The 19,073-nt window shown below is 38.4% G+C and overlaps 3 protein-coding genes across 9 annotated transcripts; 1 reads left to right on the forward strand and 2 right to left on the reverse strand.

Annotated features, from left to right (window-relative positions):
• Positions 1–1,436: 1,436 nt before the first annotated feature.
• On the reverse strand, positions 1,437–6,503 carry LOC103395886 (cortexin-1-like). Its single transcript, XM_008333719.3, has 2 exons — positions 3,853–6,503; positions 1,437–2,119 (listed from the first exon to the last, which is right to left on the reverse strand). The coding sequence occupies exon 2, from the start codon at positions 1,963–1,965 to the stop codon at positions 1,690–1,692; it is 276 nt and encodes a 91-aa protein (XP_008331941.1). The 5' UTR covers positions 1,966–2,119; positions 3,853–6,503; the 3' UTR covers positions 1,437–1,689.
• A 134-nt stretch (positions 6,504–6,637) lies between these two features.
• On the reverse strand, positions 6,638–16,665 carry LOC103395888 (mitochondrial import inner membrane translocase subunit TIM44-like). 7 transcript variants are annotated; one of them, XR_003053086.1, is made up of 15 exons: positions 12,806–13,302; positions 11,411–11,515; positions 11,159–11,323; positions 10,987–11,067; positions 10,672–10,821; positions 10,453–10,586; positions 10,282–10,367; positions 9,877–9,969; positions 9,677–9,801; positions 9,523–9,573; positions 9,196–9,285; positions 8,876–8,986; positions 7,707–8,352; positions 7,229–7,296; positions 6,638–6,986 (listed from the first exon to the last, which is right to left on the reverse strand). XR_003053086.1 is itself a non-coding variant. In XM_008333722.3 (14 exons), the coding sequence occupies exons 1-13, from the start codon at positions 12,833–12,835 to the stop codon at positions 8,233–8,235; spliced, it is 1,341 nt and encodes a 446-aa protein (XP_008331944.1). In that variant the 5' UTR covers positions 12,836–13,302; the 3' UTR covers positions 6,638–7,897; positions 8,218–8,232. The 7 variants fall into 7 exon arrangements, 4 of the variants coding, with proteins under 4 accessions (XP_008331944.1, XP_024922011.1, XP_024922010.1 ...); XR_003053084.1 differs by having other exon boundaries at positions 6,638–7,296; XR_003053085.1 differs by having other exon boundaries at positions 7,229–8,352.
• Positions 13,672–18,964, forward strand: LOC103395887 (ras-related protein Rab-11B). Its single transcript, XM_008333720.3, has 5 exons — positions 13,672–13,804; positions 16,714–16,909; positions 17,415–17,608; positions 17,714–17,794; positions 18,283–18,964. The coding sequence occupies exons 1-5, from the start codon at positions 13,765–13,767 to the stop codon at positions 18,426–18,428; spliced, it is 657 nt and encodes a 218-aa protein (XP_008331942.1). The 5' UTR covers positions 13,672–13,764; the 3' UTR covers positions 18,429–18,964.
• The last annotated feature ends 109 nt before the right edge of the window (positions 18,965–19,073 follow it).

The following is a 19,073-nucleotide window of genomic DNA, read 5'->3' on the forward strand; positions in this document are numbered from 1 at the left end:
CCTTAAATGAGCAAGGAAAGGTAAATTGCACTAACGGGCTCGGCTGAACGACTACCATTTCAAACAAAATACAACCGACCTTTGTTTTAAAAAACACACCATTTTAATCAGTCAGGTGTAGCCACTGTGCCCAGTCTTTTGACTTAAACGCCCGCTGTAAGCACAAACGGCTAACACTCGTATCTCATGCGCCGGATCCACAACCGGAAATAAGGACCGTACAACGTATAACGTTCTATTTCCGTTATACAAAGTTTCCAATATCAGCACGCCTCCTACAGTTGACCCCTGACATTCACGTTCTTTTTTTTTAATTAATTTTGAGTTGGTTTCGTGAAGTAAAAGTTTCCTATATCAGCACGCCTCCTACAGTTGACCGCTGACATTCACGTTCTTTTTTTTAAATTAATTTTGAGTTGGTTTCGTGAAGTATCTTAGAACTTTTTATTTGATAGAAAGTACGTGCTTTGACGACTGTAACATAAAAGCTCATTGGTGAAAATCTACAAAAATACATAATTTAAATACAAAATAATTTCAAATGGTTTTTAGTTAACAGTTATTTCAGCTATCTATCTGTCTATCTATATCTTTATCTAGATATATAGATATATATATAGTGTATCTAGTTTTACTGATTACTTTTTTTGGTACAGGTCACTTATTCCGAAGACTGCATACGTGTGTGTTGTGTGCTGCGATTGCCGACCCACGTAAATTAACTAGCTGTGACTTTTTACGAGGCTTGAATTGATTCTTTAATTGATTCCATCTGCCTTAAATCATCCTGATATTGATTTGAGGTTTAGCAGTTGGTACAGTGTTTGTGTGTGTTTTTGTATACACAACTACAGGTGCACTCTTGTAGACACTGTGGACAAAATCTGAAACCTTAGAGATCATGACATTTTATGTATTTCTTAGGGAAATCAATGTCAATTTTAATATACAGAAGAAAAATATCTTCATTTGACATCTTTACCTACAGGGACAGTTTGTTGTTGCTCATCACAAGGATTAAATCAACATTTTTCTTATTCAAATCATTAAATCTTAGTGCAATTTTTCTATATATCTATAAAGAATTCTTTACAAAGCAGGTGACAAAAGGAGTGTGAACCAACAGTTCTTACAGGCACTTTTGTAGAGGACTGTATTGGTCTGGACTAAAGGCAGAGAAGGTTTTAGGGAACATGCATTTCATTATCATACCTTTATATGACAAATATTCATCCTGCCTCCACACTAAGCCTGTTAAGCTTCTTAAAGGGATGGCGACTGCTAAGCCCAAAAATAAAATGGGTTGCCCAGGGTCAGTTTACTGATTTCTTACAATTATAGGGAGAAAACAGTTTTGTTTTTTTACCTGAGCATTATACCAATAATGGATGGTACAAAATACTTATACTATAATAAGAAATAAAATATAAAGTATGTTTTACATTTACAGTCCTTTAAGCAAAGCTCCACATTTAAACATTACAAAACAAAACAACATTTGTAAACCACTGTGTTAAATGAAGAACATGCAGGAATAACTTTTTCTTTACCTTTATGCATATGTAACTGTATTTAAATAATAATTAAACATCAACTTTAATATATGGTGCCTAAAAAAAAACACAAAACATTTTCAAAAATGTCAACTGATTATTCTAATCTTTTCCTCTTCTTTACTTCCCTTTCTTTTTACACCAGTGCATAATCAAACTGTCCTCTATCCAGTCCCTCCTTATGGTCAGTCCAGGATGAAGCTGGCATGCTGCTGTAGGGATCTAGGAGGATACGGACACAGCGGACAAGAAGAAAGAGCAAAAGTAACACCAGGAGGCCCACAAAACACAGAGCCGTTCCCTGCTCAGGGTGTCCCGCCACGGGCTGCAGCACAGCCGTGCCCCTGGGGAACCCAAGAGGAGCTGGAGAGGAGAGCTGGTAGTCCACAACCCAGTAGTCAGTGTTGCTCATTGTGGAGAAAAAGATGGAGTTGTTAATGTTTATCCTGTGTTGTATTTATTACTCAGAGGACGACTGGAATGGCACTGATCTGCAGGGACATTTTTGCTGTGGTCATAAAGTCTAGAGGAAGGTCATTCCATGTAATCTGTCAGCTGTCAGCAGCCTGTAAGTAAAAAAAAAGTCATTTTGAACAATATGTAATTATGATGGCTAAGAATGCTTTATCTGTCAAACTTCTGTGGTAGAGAATGTGTTGCAATAGAAATCACACAGGACAAACTATTAACTCATTAATCCCAGTCTGCAGTCTAAGGCAGACATCTCTTTGTTAAGAGATGTCATGGTAAGGTCGACTTCATAGGTCAGTGAGAATCACTATTCACAAAGGTTTATTTCATTAACTTTTAAATTCAATAGCAATGGGCGGGCTTTATTGTAATGACACAGTGAGGTATAAATGTCAGTGACTGAAGATTTTCCACGGATCAATCAATGTGCTCAGAGTTTTTGTGAATGGTCGGCCCCTTGATTTGTTCATTAAACGAATAATGCGAATGTGAATAAACATCACCTAAACAGCACTAAAGCAAATGTATAGTTAAAATGTAGTTATATATGGTAATAAAGATATTCTAAGTTCCTGTGGATGGTGCTCTTCCTCAGTCAGCAGATTCTATTCTAGGAGGCTGGTCCTCCCTCACTCCTTCCTTCCCACCACATCTCTGTTGATTACCCCTTCCCCCTCCCCCCGGTCCACACGATGAGACTGAGGGGCCAACGCAAACTTTAAATGGAGCTAATGAAAGAAACTGCCTGCCGCAGTGTCAATTATCAAATGGCCCGTGGTTACATCAGAGCGGACAGATCTGGTGCTGCACGTGAAGACAGAGAGGCTCTTACTGTCCACAGTGTTTTCCCTCAGCAACTAATGATGACGAAATGGCAAAGCAGGAATTTGTCTCCATAAACAATACAGCTGGATAATTACTCTCTACTTATAGCTTCTTTACGCCTTTTTGCCTCCGGTGGGAAGGGAACTAGAAGTCTACAAAGATAACCTGTGTAAACAGCAAAGCTTTTTAACAGATAATAGCAAAGGCTATTGGTATCAGCCAGATAACCAAAAGTGAGTAACAAAATACCTAAAGTTAAAGCTGTACGTCATCTTCTGTCTCATCAGTATTACATCACATATCTCCTGGCTCAGTTCTCGTCTTTATAGGTATACACTAACATTACAATTTTATCCTCAAAAAACTATGACTTGTAAATGTATGACACACACTTTATTCACATAAATAGACTATGACTTGTAAATGACACACACTTTATTCACATAAATAGAAAAAAAATGGTCTCATAATTTTATTTTTATTTACATTAATTTAAGTTTTTAATTTAAATATTAAATATACATAATTATGTTATGAAACAGCTTCTTCAGTCAAGTCACTTTTTTTGAGCCATCTTGTCCTTGCAGAATTAATATTAGAAGCGTGGATTCAATTGTTTTAAGTATTATATGAGTATTATATGAATATTTTATATCATGATTTAAAAACATTTTCATACATTACCTGGTATGAAAAGAGTGATAGTTTGTCATTAATTAAAGCAGAAACATTTAATATAAATTTGTTAGTAGAAAAGAAAATAGTACACTAGAAAATAAATTACAACTTGTTTTTTTTATTACTTATAATATATATATAAAAAAACTATGTATACAAATATCAAAGAAAACAAAATTATTAAATTTGATAGAAAGTTGTGGTGGTGATGATGATGATAATGAAGAACTTGAATCAAGATTGTTCTCTTCCTGGATTATTCACATCAATAACATAAAATATCTGTCAAGCAACAGCTGAGGAGAAATACAAAATCCAACCTTACCTTAGTGTTCAGTGTCACAGGTGAGAGCAGGCTCAGGGTGTGATCAGAAAAACACACTGACGTTGACAATGGTGAGTCGTCGGTCACAACGTCAGATCAGTTCAGCACTTTGGACAGCTCCTGGTGCTGCTTCTTCATGTGGCAACTCTATCACAGCTGCTTGTTTTCTGCTGCTCCGTCAGGGGCTTTAAACTCTGCTCAGATTGAAAGATCCGCCCCACAGCACCTCCCCCCACACCTGCCCTCCCCTTCCCACACCCCCCATGACTGGCCCTGTGATGGTCTGCACATATAATCTTGTCCTCTGGACGAGTGAAGTGCCATGGGGGACCTAAGTGTCTTCAGCATTATGCAACCGTTGGGCGGGTGGGGGTGTGAAACACTGTGTAGTGACATTTGGCTGATTCTTTTCTTAACCGTCCATATTTCTAATAACTTTGTGTAGTTTGACTTTAAATGTATAAAATGTTCAAAAGAGCTCTGTTATATGATTAATAACACCCCTGTAGGGCAAAAAGGTCCAGCACAGATGCTAAAATGTTTCTGACTCCCTTGGTTTAAATTTGGTCAAATCTTTTACCAATGGACACATCGGAAGGTTGTTGGGTTAAATCTGTTTATCTGAGCTGAAGCTAATAACAAAATAAAGACAAATCACATGAAGGGCGCAGCTGTGGCTGTGGTCCAGACACTGACTGTGGGGAATAATTAAAAAAACAAAATACAGGCACAGACACTGCAGTGCAAACTGTAAGTTTGCCACTAGGTGATGCTAAATCCTATACACTGTTACATATACACATTTATTTGATAACAATAAAATTTAATTTTAATTAATTAAATGTTAATAAAAAATACAGGTAATGACTTATTTGAGTATTGCTAACTTTATAATGTTTACAGTGTAACAGATTGTGGCACACACACACACACACACACACACCTGTCCAAAATGTGAAGCTGCATGGACTCTTCCTGTAGGTTTAATAAGTAGTTGGCATAGAATTGTGACACCTTCCTGATGGTGGTTTCTAATCTAATCACACCTCAGCTCTGCTCCAACAGATGTCCCGCCGTGACCGTAACACATAGAAAAGAAAAAAAAAACATTTTCATCACAGTTCGTACAGGTGTTCACTTAAAGGTCACACTGGGGTTTAGACAGCAGACTGCACACTGTTACAGCAGGGGAGTCTGGGAGATTAATAACTACAAGTACTAGTATCAGTAGTAACTGAGTATCTGTCAGTGTGCTTCAAACCGACTAAAGCCAGGATCAAACAGCAAATGTGTCACACAAAACCTGCTTACGTAATGAACTGATGTTGTTTCCATTCAGATCCTGTCTCAGCTTCAGGCTGACTTCTTTTCACTGCTCTTGTAGTGAAGTGGATGTGATTTAGTGCGACTAGAGTTTTTTTTACTGTGACTGGAGAAAGCAATCAGAGGGCAGTAACTTCTTCTGCACAGGGGCAGTTTGTTAAACACCGCCACCTGTCTTTATAAGCTACAACTTAAACAATATAATTAAGATTAATTAACAATATAGTTAAAATGTTTCAATTAGCTGTCACTATTGTTTTTAGAGTTGATCCCCAGTAAAACAGACACAAAACCCTGTTATGTAATGAGAATGCTCTGAGGTTAATGTTAACAGAACATTTCCAAGGAGGTCTTTTTGTGCCGTCAGACTTTTGTTAATGTTTGTCCAACCAACTCACTGATGAGGAGGGGAAACAGGGTCAAAACTCAGGGAAATAAAAAAAAAAAACAGCCCTCACCGTGGGCTGTGAAGTAAACATTGTAAAAGAGAAATTCACTGGTGAAGATAAATTTAACTTTATGTTGCATTGACTGGACATTTTGGTTATTGTAAGGACATACTCAGTCATTCATCACAACAGACAGCTGTGGAATGAGGTCCCACAAACGTACATGGCGCCTGTGTGTGAATCCACCCACTTGCGTTATTTAGAGCCTGATCTGTCATCCTTATACTGCTAAATCCATAGGTTTATCAACCAGAGTCTATGGCCAGATCCATGGACATCTATCAGAGCGTGTCAGTTCAGAAATGAGAAAATAGGAAGACACACACACTCGGTGCACAAACATACAATACATACAAAGCAGCTGAATCCTAAAAAAGCCTGGTGCAGGAAGTAGAGCTCATTATTCTGCAAAGACATAAATAGAAATTTCATTAATAGATTTGTGGTCAACTTATGAATGAACGACTGTTAAGCGGTGGGCAGTTCAATCTCTATGGACAGACATGGAAAATATTCAGTGCTGAGATGTTATTGTTACTGTGGTTAAATTGGGAGGAAAGTCAGTGAAGGAGGTGAGCGTAAAATGTACTATAAACCAGTGTTTCCACACATGGTTTGAGGCCAACACTGGTCAAAGGTCATTTGGTTTGAACAGAATTTAGGGGCAGTGATCAATCGACTTCATTTATGCCATCCATATATTGAGATAAATAACCATTCACACTTACATATCCATATATACTGTATGTAAATACACACACACATGTATGCATATATTGAAATATTTATACATATGTATATATGATTAAATTATATATATACAAATTGTGGTTACATACAGTATAGTGTATAGTGTTTGTAATAATGTTTGTAATTATTAGGTATACTATCTATCTATCTATCTGGGCTGTCGAATTTTTATGATTAATTGAGATAAAGAGAGGGGGCACGGGGGGCACATTTTACCTGGCCACATGGTCTCTCAAAGAAGTCCAGACAATAGTACAGCCATGTTCTCATTCCTTAATGGTTTATCTACACGCAAAGTCACATACTGTACAGAACAGTTCAGTTTAACATCTGAAATATACATTTTAAAAGCAAATCATTCAAACACAATGAAGCTGCCACGTTGACATTAACCGAATGTGGTCCCATCTATAACCAAAAGAACATTGGCCATATTTACACGCTCATTTAGAGATGGCGTCAGGTTTCTGGAAACCTTCTCTCTGAAACTCTGTTTTAGTGCTGCACATCCCAATCCATACTGCAAACACGACCATGAGCACATGCTGCAACCTGCACTTCCATATGATCCAGGGGTCATAGAGCATCAAGAGCCTGCAGCTACAAAACACACTGACAACACACAGCATTACGTCTTCATCATCTGAATGTGTTTCAATGTAAACACTGGCTAGAAATTGATCAGGGCAACAGAACTCAACACAAATGGAATCTGATATCATCAAATATCACATAGGTTTGAATTTCTTTAATATGAAGTGTGTTAAATACTTTACCCCGTCTTGGTTCACTAATTAAAGAGAGCTAAACCTGATCATACCCCTGACTATAATCCTACAACATCCCTGACTTACCAATAAGAATTGATGCTGGGTTGAAGGCAGAGATGTGATTCAGATTTTTCTTTTCTTCACTTACCATTCTGTAAATTGATAAAAAATATACAATCATTTTTATTTTTGAAAGCAGTCCTGGTTTACAGCATGTTTTCCCCACACTTTGCACAGTACTGTATATCCTTGATTAAGGTGTAAAATACATAAATAAATAAAAACTATAAAATTGATTCAAAGCCCCAGATGGGAACTTATCCTGACACATATTTAACATTTTCTTTGTGCCAATTTCTATTGGATCCCACAGAAGCAGAAGGACAGTCTTTTCAGTGAAGAGAACCAAAAGTCTATTTCTAGAAAACATGATTTATTCTATTCTGAACACTTCTTTTAGTTCAACATTCATCATTGTAATGTACGTACTTGGGACTCAGTAGACTTTCAGTCTCAAGTAAACTAGTCATCATTAATTAAATTAGTCGTGGGCCTCCGTTACCTTGAAACATGGGACATGTTTGGCTTTGTAAACAATGTCCATCATGTGTTCCTCTGCAACAATGAGCTGCTTTAATCCAGTGTTTTTATCTGGACAGCTTCATCTTCTGTTTTGCCCCATTTCCTCTTCACGTCTTTCTTTAAAACGTTGCTTGCATGAATTACTTTGGATTAGCTTAACACAGGATCCACCTTCAACCAGATGAAGAAAGAAAATATAAATACTTATAAATACACTTCACAAATCTGCAGGTGAATGTGCAGTTTCTGTTCATGTACCGTATATATTGGTTTCTGGTCTTAGTTTCAGTGAGAATATTTTTTTTCACCTAAGCGTAAATGGCTATATATACGTATACAGTGTGTAATGAGTCTGTGACATAACCCAGCTCCTCTCTGCCCTCAGATGTCCCCCTCTGTAAATATGTATGAGCCAGTTCGTGCAGTTGGTCCGGACACATCCTCGTATCCCGTACCCTCGTCCACGTGTCCCGTGTGGATCTTTTTTTCACCTGTGGATGCTCCTATTAGAGGATCTGTTCTGTGCTGGAGGCTGAGATGTCCAGGAGTCTCCACGCTGCGTTAGGATTCAGCTCCTCCTGGTCACGACACAGCGCCCAAACATACATCATCCTCATCACCTTCTCCTGTGGGAGAAGAAAGAGGAAATTAATGTAAGTTTCACTGCAGAGGAGCAAAGTCCTTAAATAACATGTTCACATGTTAATTCTTTTTTTTTTAAATTAATCAGGTTACACTGTGGCAGAATGACATGTACTGTATATCCAACGATTCCACTGTCTGTACACTAAACATTGTTCTCATACACACTCAATAGACATGTGCACACACTGAAATACCATTTTCACATTTCCCAGATGTCCAGATGTAAGCCTCACTGTTTGGAAATCTACCCTGGACACATTCTATAATCCACCAACAAGATGCAGAGTATTGACTAAAATCACCAATTTAAAAAAAGTGGACAGTCATTACTATTACAGAATGTTACATTTGCATATTATTACTAACAATAAAGACTATTATTAGATATTATTAGACCATAAAGACCATTGACAAATTCAATTCAAAAATTGATTAGCTGCTAAATCATGTTAACAAAAGTTTAAAATCCACTTTTCTGTTGCAGCAAGTATGGGGTTCACTGACCGGATCTCCCTCAACGACATCTCCTTTGGCACTGCGGATCACCATGACGACCTGAGCCTGGAATGTTATGATCAATACTGGGCCCTGCTCCATCATCTTACCCATGGCTAACTGTAAGATGAAGAAAAAAAACACAATCATACAAGTCCACTCCACACTGGCAGTAGTGTTTTCTTAAGCTGTTATTTGGGAAAGAACTCATTTGAGAAAAGTGAGCTAAAGTCGATAGACACTAGATAAGAAATAGGCCACATGCAGTATATGTATTTATATGAAGAAAATAAAAATGTGAAAGGGAATACAAGGATAACAGCACTTACATCTATGTTGTCAATGTCGAGAATCTTGGACTGGAAGAGCAGTCCCAGGGCTTTGGCCTGTTGGATGGGATGAGCCAACTGGCTGTATGTCTGTGGACAAAAAAAAGACCAGTTTAGTTATAAGTTAAAATGCAATAAAAAGCTTTAATCTGATTAATCGTTAAAAATTAATTATCATAATTCAAAAGAAAAATTTGACAGCCCTAATGACTTTAAATAAAATATCCGTCACATAAAATTAAATATATATATATATTTTCAACCTACTCATTCCATACTATAAACTATGTATGCACACAACAGCAGGGTCAGAAATTAAATACTTACAGCTTCATAGCACCAGTCTTTTAAAACTTCCAGTTCTCCACGAATCATGGCCTGAAATAAATAAAATATTTTATTTATTATATATTTTGTTGAAGTAAAAATTTCAAGTTATATTTTTTAATTTCAGGTTTGGTGGTTGGAGAAGCACATTTACCTCCAGTATGTTGGGAATGATGTCTTTCTCACACTGTTTCAGAAATGAGTCTTTGTCAAAATTTGGGTCTGCCTTCAGGATCTCTGTCAGCACTTCAGACATTTCTGTTTTAGAAAAGAGACCCCCTAAAAGAAACAACAGTGAAATCAGCCTTCTTGACTCTTCTTAAATCAAAACATAAGCAAATAATTATTTATTACCTAAGAAACCAGTGACCCTGTCAGTTACAGCTCTAGATGCTCTGATGACGACGTTGTCACTTTCGTCATATTTCATCTTCATCTCGAAAAATCCTAACAGAAACAAAAAAAATAAAGTTATCAAATGTTAAAATAAAACTTTAAGTATTTGGGTTTTAAACCACAGGCCAATCACTTCAGCATTTAAAGTTATTTAAATATTCGTGTTTATATCTGTTTCTTATACAAACTAAGATGATTCACACGAAATAAAATACTATTCAACAGACTGAAGATGTTTGCTATCTGTAGTGTGGACGCTGCAAGGAATATGGCTCCATCTGCTGTCTGAAAATGATAAGTACGTGTGGGAAAAAAATATAATTAAAAAAGAATTACAGAGAAAAATAAGGAGATTTTACTTACTGTTAAAAACTAGGTTATTGTCCTTAAAGTCCTTCCACTGCTGGTACCACTTTGAATCCTTGTGGAGAACCACACCCATAGCCTCTCTGTGTCACACAAATATGGAGAAAGGTTATATGATACATTTATGGCAGTACGATGTTTCGTATAGAATACAAAGTGCCTTCTTACTCATTGGCCTCAAATACTCTGGAGTCACTGATTCCTCCTTTTGAGGAGAAATCACTTCTTTTTCTGAGCTGAGAAGGAGCTCTGTAGGGCCCAGCATCGCCAACGTCTATCTCCTTCTTCATGGTCTCCACACCCTGCACAGAAGATTCACATAAATCTTACATGTTTAGAGAATTAGAGCCTGACCTAGAGCTTGTTCCCTGCAGCATTTATTCTGACCTGTGAGATGGCTTTGAAGGCAGATATCCTGCCCAGCTTCTCTCCTCCTTTGGAGACAGTCTCAGCAGAATGTATGGCCGTCCTTGCTGCTCCCTCCACACCTTCTTTAATCTTCTTTCCGATGTCAGTACGTCCGACTTCCTCCAGACCCTTATGGTAATGAGGAAAAAAAGAAAATTACATTATAGTTAGGACAGGAACTTCTTTTGAAACTGAACTAGAAGAACTATAAAGGCAGTATTTTTGTTTTGTAGTAAGAATTTTAGATTTTCACGTAGTAATCACACAGTCAAACAGTAGTTATTGATAACTTACATCTTTGACTGTTTCTGACAAAGAGTCCAAGGTCTTTTTGAATACTTCTGAAGTCTTCACTGTCTCGGCTTCAATAGTTTTCTAAAGAAAAAGCAAAAGCAAAATAATTACTGCCTGATCCAGAAAACTGTAGAAGCAATGTTTTAAAAAAGTTGAATACAAATGTCGTTACATATTTCTTGCGGGCCTGTTGGAGGGCATCCGACTCTTCAAGCTTCTTGGCTTCTTCTCTGAACTTCTTTATGTTCTCCTTCATCTCCTGGTTCTTGTTGAACTCCTGACGAAGATTGTCAACAAACTCACCTAGGAAACCTTTACGGCCCGACATAGATCGCACCTAATGACACAAACGTGCGGTACGACAGTGGTTATATAAAACTGTTTTGATTGTGGTAGTTTGAAGGTGAATGTAAAAAATGTGTACCTGCAGAGCTGCAGATGGACTCCTATGTAACCTGAAAATATCTTCTCTCCACAATGAGGAGACCACAGAGCGGGAGGAAAGAACCAGAGCACGTCTGCCAACCAGCTGCAATTAAATTGTGAGTCACTCTATTAAAACTTAGGTTGCAAACAATGCAGTGGTTGAAAAATCAGAGAAAGATTGCACAATTAACAGTTTTTCCTTTTAATTTATAAAAAAACTTCAATAGAAATTTAAGAAAATGTTCTCTAAATGCCCTTATTTTATTAGAAACCTGCAAGCAAAGATACAATTTTGAAAAATAATTTTACAAACATTTTTGTCAAAATTTATTAGAATTTGACCAAAAATGACACAAAAGTTCAAATTTTGACAACAACTTTAATATAAATAAATTTAAGAAAATGTTCTCTAAATGCCCTAATTTGATGAGGAACATGCAGGAAAAAATGCGATTTTTAAAAATAATTTTACAAAAAATGTCTTCAAAATGTATTAGAATTAGACCAAAAATGACACGAAAAGTAAGGTAAAGAAGAAGAAAAATGTTCAACTACAGTTCCTAGTAAAATCATAACACTTTTTATAAGAACATAGAGCTACAGCTGATTTGTATGAACAACTCTATACAAAGAGAGACTGCTCAACTTTAATACACACTTCAAAAACCTCAACCCTCAGAGTTTGGACCATTATTAATCCGTTATATCACATGTGTAAATGCTAGTCTTGGGTTAAAAAAGTCTGTGATTAAAATTACCTAGGCTCAGTATAAAGTGTCGTCACAAAAAACAAGGCTCACACTGAGAACAACGAAAAAATAGTTGCTTGTTTGGTTCCACTGTTATCAGTACATCAGGACGCCAGTTTTTTCCGACTCTTCCTGACCTTCGTTAGAAAACAGTTATAACATGTCTGGAAGCCCAACATTGAGGATGAACGCCCCGCCCTCAAATGATGCTTAGGTAACGGTTACAACGACACATTCCTGACCGGTTTATTTAACCTGAACCATTAATGTGTTACAGTAAGGGTTCAAAAACCTGTCACGCCTCTTAAAGTGTTTTATAACTGAATATTCGGCCGACACTGAGCTCCAAGAATAGAAAAGGAACATTTCAACGAGTATTTAGGCTCACGCCAAAGTTAGTGAAGGTGTGTTTAGGCCTGTTAACAAGGACACACTATTGACCATGAGTCTATAGAAAAACGTTGATACCGTCTGATGAAAACGGGCCTCTACTAACAGCCGTTTAGTTCTCCATTTATTCCCGTCCCATAATGAACGAACAAATGGACGTAAAACTCTGAACACAACAACGACATGTCCATACGCCTCTGCTTATTTTTCCTGTCACAGAAAGTGGAGCTGTAGGACATGAATGAAAACCTTACCCCATAGCACCGACACACGGAGGCTGCCATCTTGTTCCTTACGAACGCACTACAGAATTGCACGTGCTTCAAGGCTGAACCAACCGTTCAACCAATAGGTGCAGAGCTAGGCTGAGAGGGCGGAAGTAGATGTCACCACGAAATAATAAAAAAAAACCCAGGGTAACCTCCTGGTTAGTAGTGTCCCCCCTTTTAACGTCTACCCATACACAAACGTTAAATACAGCTAAGTTTTTACATAAAGGGTTTTTTTCCCGCGGGTGATGCTCGTCAGTACGGCCTTAAATATTCGCTGGGTTACTATGATCCCCTGTCTTTAAAATTACAGACTAATTATCCTATTGTATAAGACTTGGTCTCTTGGTGCTCTTGGTCTGAAAACATGGTTTCTGCCTGTGCAGTGTGCTGGTGACTGTCTTAAGATATAATTCTTTACAGACCATGTCGTATACATACGTTTTATATGTCTCATTAAATTGACACATTAAAAAAAAAACAGGTGACCATCTTACCTTTGCATATTTCAAGTATTGTTTACAGTTTGTTTACATCTACAGAAAATGTATGTAAATGCTAAAACGTTGAAGTCCCGCGCTGAGCCGTGAAAAAGAAAAAAGAAGACCTTACAAACAGTTACTCTGTTTTGTGTTATGACTCCCTCCCTTATTTTACTTTTTTTTTTACTTTTATGACAAAATGGAAAGCAAAGATCTGCTGGCATGCTAGGCCTGAACGCCCCCTTGTGGCAGAAATGCGCGGTGCAGGGACTCCTCCCCTCCGTCTGCAGAGTTGAGAGCTCTCCCTGACTGCGGCCAGCTCGCCTTGACAGCCGACACTGGCGCAGAGTCTCCGCTCACGAACATTTGTCATCTTTTTTTCTTCTCCACCACCATCGACCTAATATTTACTTTTTTTCCCATCCTCTTCTGAAGACCAACGGTGGAGCGGCCTCGTCTAGAATGGGGAACCGAGACGATGAATACGATTTCTTGTTCAAAGGTAAAAAAAATTTTTGAAAAAGAAAGAAAAGAAACAAACATAACGTTGATGATGGTGATGACTTCATTCCCCTTTTACACAAACACATACCGACCATGCCTTGCTCCATAAAATCTTCTACTGCGTCTCTGTCGCTCAGACTTGTTTCTTCTAACGGGGAGGACTGATGTTTTTCTCAGGAGCTGGCCTGCTTGTGTTGTTACAATATAATGCTGTCATTGTAACAATACTACGCCTGCAGCTGTTTTTATTGGTACAGGATGCAGCCTCTATATTCTAAGATTTTTGTTCTTATCCTTAAAACAACTTGTGTCTGTTTATGAAGTATTGTTTTCAGTTAGAATAACCAGCACCGTCTCCTATGACATACATCTTTGCTGTTGTCCTCTCATTCCTCTGATCTAAGGCCCGTGTTTGCCTCCACCTCTGCTGATCAATCACTTTCATTCTCAGACTGTGAGGGATCTCATCTTACTGATCCTAAAAACTGAGGTCATTTATATACAACCTCTAACCCACTTTTAAAAGATAGCACAGAGCAGTTTAATAACTTGCTTCTTAAACATGAAAATACTGCAGGGTCAGTACCTCGCCCCTTTGACATCGAAACAGCAAGATATTTTGATCACCCTGTGTCCTTTTGTTCCACATTACACCGTATCATCTCACCACCCCACAAGGGGGTGAAGTTTGCTAACTTCTTTGGCTTGTTTTGATCAATATCCATGAGCATATACTGCATAGATAGAATATTCTTAAATTAAATCACTGGGATACATTTTACATAAAACCTTTAGTAAAAACTAATGTGAGAAAATAAAAATTCATGGCTTATCTACTGCAAATTTCTCTCATTTTATTCATAATCCCTACAGATTGTCTTATTGTTTTTCAAATGTTTGTTTTTATTTAGAGGAAACAGCTAACGTTGGAAGGACAGAGACCACTAACATTAACCTGTACAGCCTGGGCATTTACCAAATTGATATCAGAGAGACATCTAGATATTGAACTCATTGAACTAATTTCAAGTGATCTGACCAATCATGGAGCTATACTGTAAAACTTCATCCAGACTTGTGAACAGGTTGTATTTAGGCCCTAAAACAGTTACTGATACTTGTATTTATGTGGTAAACCACTGTGCTGAAGACAGACATACTCTTTGTTAACGTCTTTATTGAGATCTGCTGTACATTGAGGGAATTAAACAGGGACGCAACATTATAATTAGCAGTGACAGCCAGTACAATACATTGCTGTGCTGTTGGGAGCTGTCACTTGTTGGTGAACGCCAACTGATGGTGATGGATGTCAAAATCAAATCAAATGAAGCCTTTGGTCTTTCTGTGGCTGAGAGTGAAGCCGCACCAGAGTCAGGTCTGTGTTTATCAGTTGGATCCAGAAAGCTTCCTTTGATCCTGATATCGGCTCCTGTGGCACATTAACATCCTGGGCCTGTAGGAGCCAGAAGGCCATTTAGATGTAACAAAGTATCCTCTGTGGGATGAATGGGGCATCTGCTGGAGGCTCTCTCTCCCTTTCTTTCCCTCTCCCTCTCCCTCTCTCGCCCTGGTCTGTGTACCCTGCTGAAACAGGAAGGACAAGGCAGCTTGAAACTGTCGATTCAGGTTTTGATGAAGCCTGTTATCAGCTTCCTGCAGCCTCGGACCAGCACCGTTGGTCGTCAGGGACAAAGTTTGGCGCTGTTTCCTTTTGTCGAGGCAGGGAGGGGGGAAACAATGAAAACAAGAAAGAGAAGACCTCCACCTCTTTACTGCTCAAGCCACATCAGCCTTGTCAGCCAAACACAAGCTGCACAGTCCTGATCCAAGACTGTGATCAATCTCTACTCTCCAGTTTATCACATCCACAGATCATGAATGAAGAAGCAGAACTGCTAATAATCAACGCACATTATCAGTTTATGCTATCAGTTTGTACCAACTTGACAGTTTCCCCAGATGTTATCTTAAAATTTAAATTATATGACTTAGTGACAACTAGTGGTTAGGTAACTGTCATGGTGGTAGCGGTACAAACATGAAGAAATAATATGGTGTAGTTGAAAACAATGCAAAAATATGATCCAATATGGCCGCCTCTGTACAGAGGAACTCTGGAGTAATGAAACATTAGCTGGAATTTGTAGAATTAAATTTAACTGAATATTCACATACATATTTTTTAAAACTTTTTTTAAATTACAAAGGTTATTTAAAATCAGCTTTAACTGACACTGAAATAAAAAAAGTTTCCTTGTTTACATAGACATTTTAGTCTCAGTTTTAGTAGCCCATGAGTGTCATAACATGCCCAGTAGTTCATAAAGTGCAGTAAACACACCCACACAGTATATTATCTTTTTTTTATATTTAAGGGGTTCAGACCAGGTTAGGAATTAATCGTGTAAAATGTTCTAGGGGCATTTTGGATTATTTCCAGGGTATTTTATCACATGTTGTGAAATAACTTGTTTCTGATATCAGATCACATTCCAGTATACCTTATCATATTGAAAAATGACTTTTGAAAGAGATTAAGATTCAGAAAATCTACACAGTGCTACACTGAAACAGTTTAAAGGTAAAACAATGGATTGTTTTCATCACTTGATTCTGGAATTACAAAAAACGTTAAAAAAAAACAAACAAAACACATTGGGCCTCTACTGTTAAGGAGTGCAAATAGGCCAGAGTGCTGATCTTCAATCTGAACCTTTTTTTGCCTGGGCAAAGGCCATTACAAACTAAAAACTACTCCTCTACCCACTCTTGGGTCATGACCCAGCAGATGACAATCACTGATTTTGAGCGTTCTAATGAAATCCTTAATTTGTCTCTGTGTGTATTACACATCCTTCACTTTTCTGCACTCTTGTCTGCTCTTTCCCCTCTGTCTCCTCACAGTCGTGTTAATCGGGGACTCGGGGGTCGGAAAGAGCAACCTGCTCTCTCGATTCACACGGAATGAATTCAACCTGGAGAGCAAGAGCACCATTGGGGTGGAATTTGCAACACGGAGCATTCAGGTGGACGGCAAGACGATAAAAGCTCAGATCTGGGATACGGCCGGACAGGAGCGCTACAGAGCCATAACCTCTGCGTGAGTGCTGTTTTTGTGTGCAGCAGACAGTTACACCCATCACCTAACACCCCTCTGTGTGGGGAAATGCTTCAGCAGAGCAGTCACAATGGAAACTCTATCCCTCGGTCTAGGTCATTTAAGAATATGGCCAATTTGGGCTGACTTAGTTTTCAACTGCAAAAGGTAGAGATGAACAAGGCGATAAATCATTCAGAGGCAACACAAGGTCAAAGAGCTCCATTTGAACTGTGATCACATTTGCTTTCCACGAAATGACTAGTGACTGTTAAATGTTATATTTAACATACTGCAAATGCAGAACAAAGTTGTCACTTCCTACGGCTGCAACATCCTCATATTATTAGTTAACCTAATAGCATGACCTGGAGCGGCAAAATGTCAAGTGTCAAATAACACCGTAAACAGCAACAATAGCAACAGTTAGCCGCTGGCTGACCACCGTCAAAGCCTTGACCAAGAAGTTGTGATGTGTGTTTGAATCTCCACTGTTGTTTCTGTACAGATACTACAGAGGAGCTGTGGGTGCTCTCCTGGTCTACGACATAGCCAAACACCTGACGTATGAGAATGTGGAGCGTTGGCTAAAGGAGTTGAGAGACCATGCTGACAACAACATCGTCATCATGCTGGTTGGCAACAAGAGTGACCTGCGCCACCTCAGGGCTGTGCCTACAGATGAGGCCCGGGCCTTTGCAGGTAAAGGAGACCCTAAAGAAACAGACATTGATGTGAAGAATAGTATACGCACATTCATCCAGTTCTGCACATTGATGTTTGCGGTCCTTTTTCTCTCTTCCGTAGAAAAGAACAATCTGTCTTTCATAGAAACGTCAGCCTTGGACTCGACAAACGTTGAGGAAGCCTTTAAGAATATCCTAACAGGTATGGCTGTACATGGAGGTGGGGCAGATGCTGCTGTCGGGGCAGGACATTTATTAGTTTAACCTTCAGCTTTGCCGCAGTCATGGATAATGTTATTGGGCACACTAGGTTTCTTTTATGTACCATAAACATTTTCAGCAGTTTTTAGGACTTGAAAATTACACGAATGACATAGTTGATGTAAAGTTCTTCATCAATAAAATATACAAAGTTCATTAACTGAGTTTTGCAACAAACCAGTCTTTAACTATTTAAAGTTTCAAAAAGTGACTAAGAAATAATATCTTTTTTTTTTTTTTACCACCAAGTGGTGGCTTCAGACGTTTCAGGTTTTTTATGAGCACATGACAAAACATCATCTCTGACCCTGACTGCTGACCCTTCATTAAGCCCATTACTTTATTAAATTAGGAAAATGCCAGTCCACCTGGAGAGCATCTCAGGGACAAACTACTCACTTCCTTCAATTTGTCTTCCTTTAAACATAGAAATCTACAGGATCGTCTCACAGAAACAGATTGCTGAAAGGTCCGCCCACGACGAGTCTCCGGGAAACAATGTGGTGGACATCAGCGTGCCCCCCACCACGGACGGACAGAGGGGGAGCAAACTGCAGTGCTGTCAGAACCTGTAACCCATAGCAACCACCCCTCCTTGTCCTCCCCTGGGTCGATTATTAATTGAAATCCACAGTGTTGGAATGCAGCCATTGCGCATGGGTCCCATTATCATGTGAATCAGCACTTTTTGTTGAATCAATTCAATTATGTTACGCCATTAATTATGAATCCCCAAATCCGTGATTGATTTCAGATTTGAATCTGACCCAGGTGCAGTCTGCTCATTCTAGTGCACAGACAGGACTGATGGTACACTGGTGGTCTCTACAGAGTAACAGTGATGTCAGAAGAGTCTTACCTGAGGACTTGTTATCCAGGGCACCTCCGTGGTAGATAATTATTACCACATATGCTGGAGGCCTGGGGTCTGACCATCAGTCCTGTTCTGGCTCCTCATTTAGTCATCATCTCAATAAGTGGTTGTGATGCTACTGAAGCCTTTTTTTCTTTTTATGTAAATTGTTTTTTTTTTTTTTATTATTATTATTATTTTGATAGCTTGACCGCTCGCATACATTATATTAATGCCATGGAATTAAATTTTACAATATTATGGTTTGGCTATGTTTTTTTATTTTAGATCTAAATACAGTGCAATATTATTATAACGTCACACGTGTTATTTCTCCTAAAATAATCTATTTCAATTTGTACTATAG

Source organism: Cynoglossus semilaevis, chromosome 20, assembly GCF_000523025.1.
Source record: "Cynoglossus semilaevis isolate Cse_v1.0 chromosome 20, Cse_v1.0, whole genome shotgun sequence".
Lineage (NCBI taxonomy): Eukaryota > Metazoa > Chordata > Actinopteri > Pleuronectiformes > Cynoglossidae > Cynoglossus > Cynoglossus semilaevis.

Coding starts and splice junctions, on each gene's coding strand:
- LOC103395886 (XM_008333719.3), bottom strand. CDS start 1,965: ATGAGCAACACTGACTACTGGGTTGTGGACTACCAGCTCTCCTCTCCA.
- LOC103395887 (XM_008333720.3), top strand. CDS start 13,765: ATGGGGAACCGAGACGATGAATACGATTTCTTGTTCAAAG. Junction 13,805..16,713: donor ATACGATTTCTTGTTCAAAG/GTAAAAAAAATT, acceptor GTCTCCTCACAG/TCGTGTTAATCGGGGACTCG. Junction 17,795..18,282: donor CTTTAAGAATATCCTAACAG/GTATGGCTGTAC, acceptor CTTTAAACATAG/AAATCTACAGGATCGTCTCA.
- LOC103395888 (XM_008333722.3), bottom strand. CDS start 12,835: ATGGCAGCCTCCGTGTGTCGGTGCTATGGG. Junction 11,324..11,410: donor GTCCATCTGCAGCTCTGCAG/GTACACATTTTT, acceptor TTGTGTCATTAG/GTGCGATCTATGTCGGGCCG. Junction 8,987..9,195: donor TCGACATTGACAACATAGAT/GTAAGTGCTGTT, acceptor TTCATCTTACAG/TTAGCCATGGGTAAGATGAT.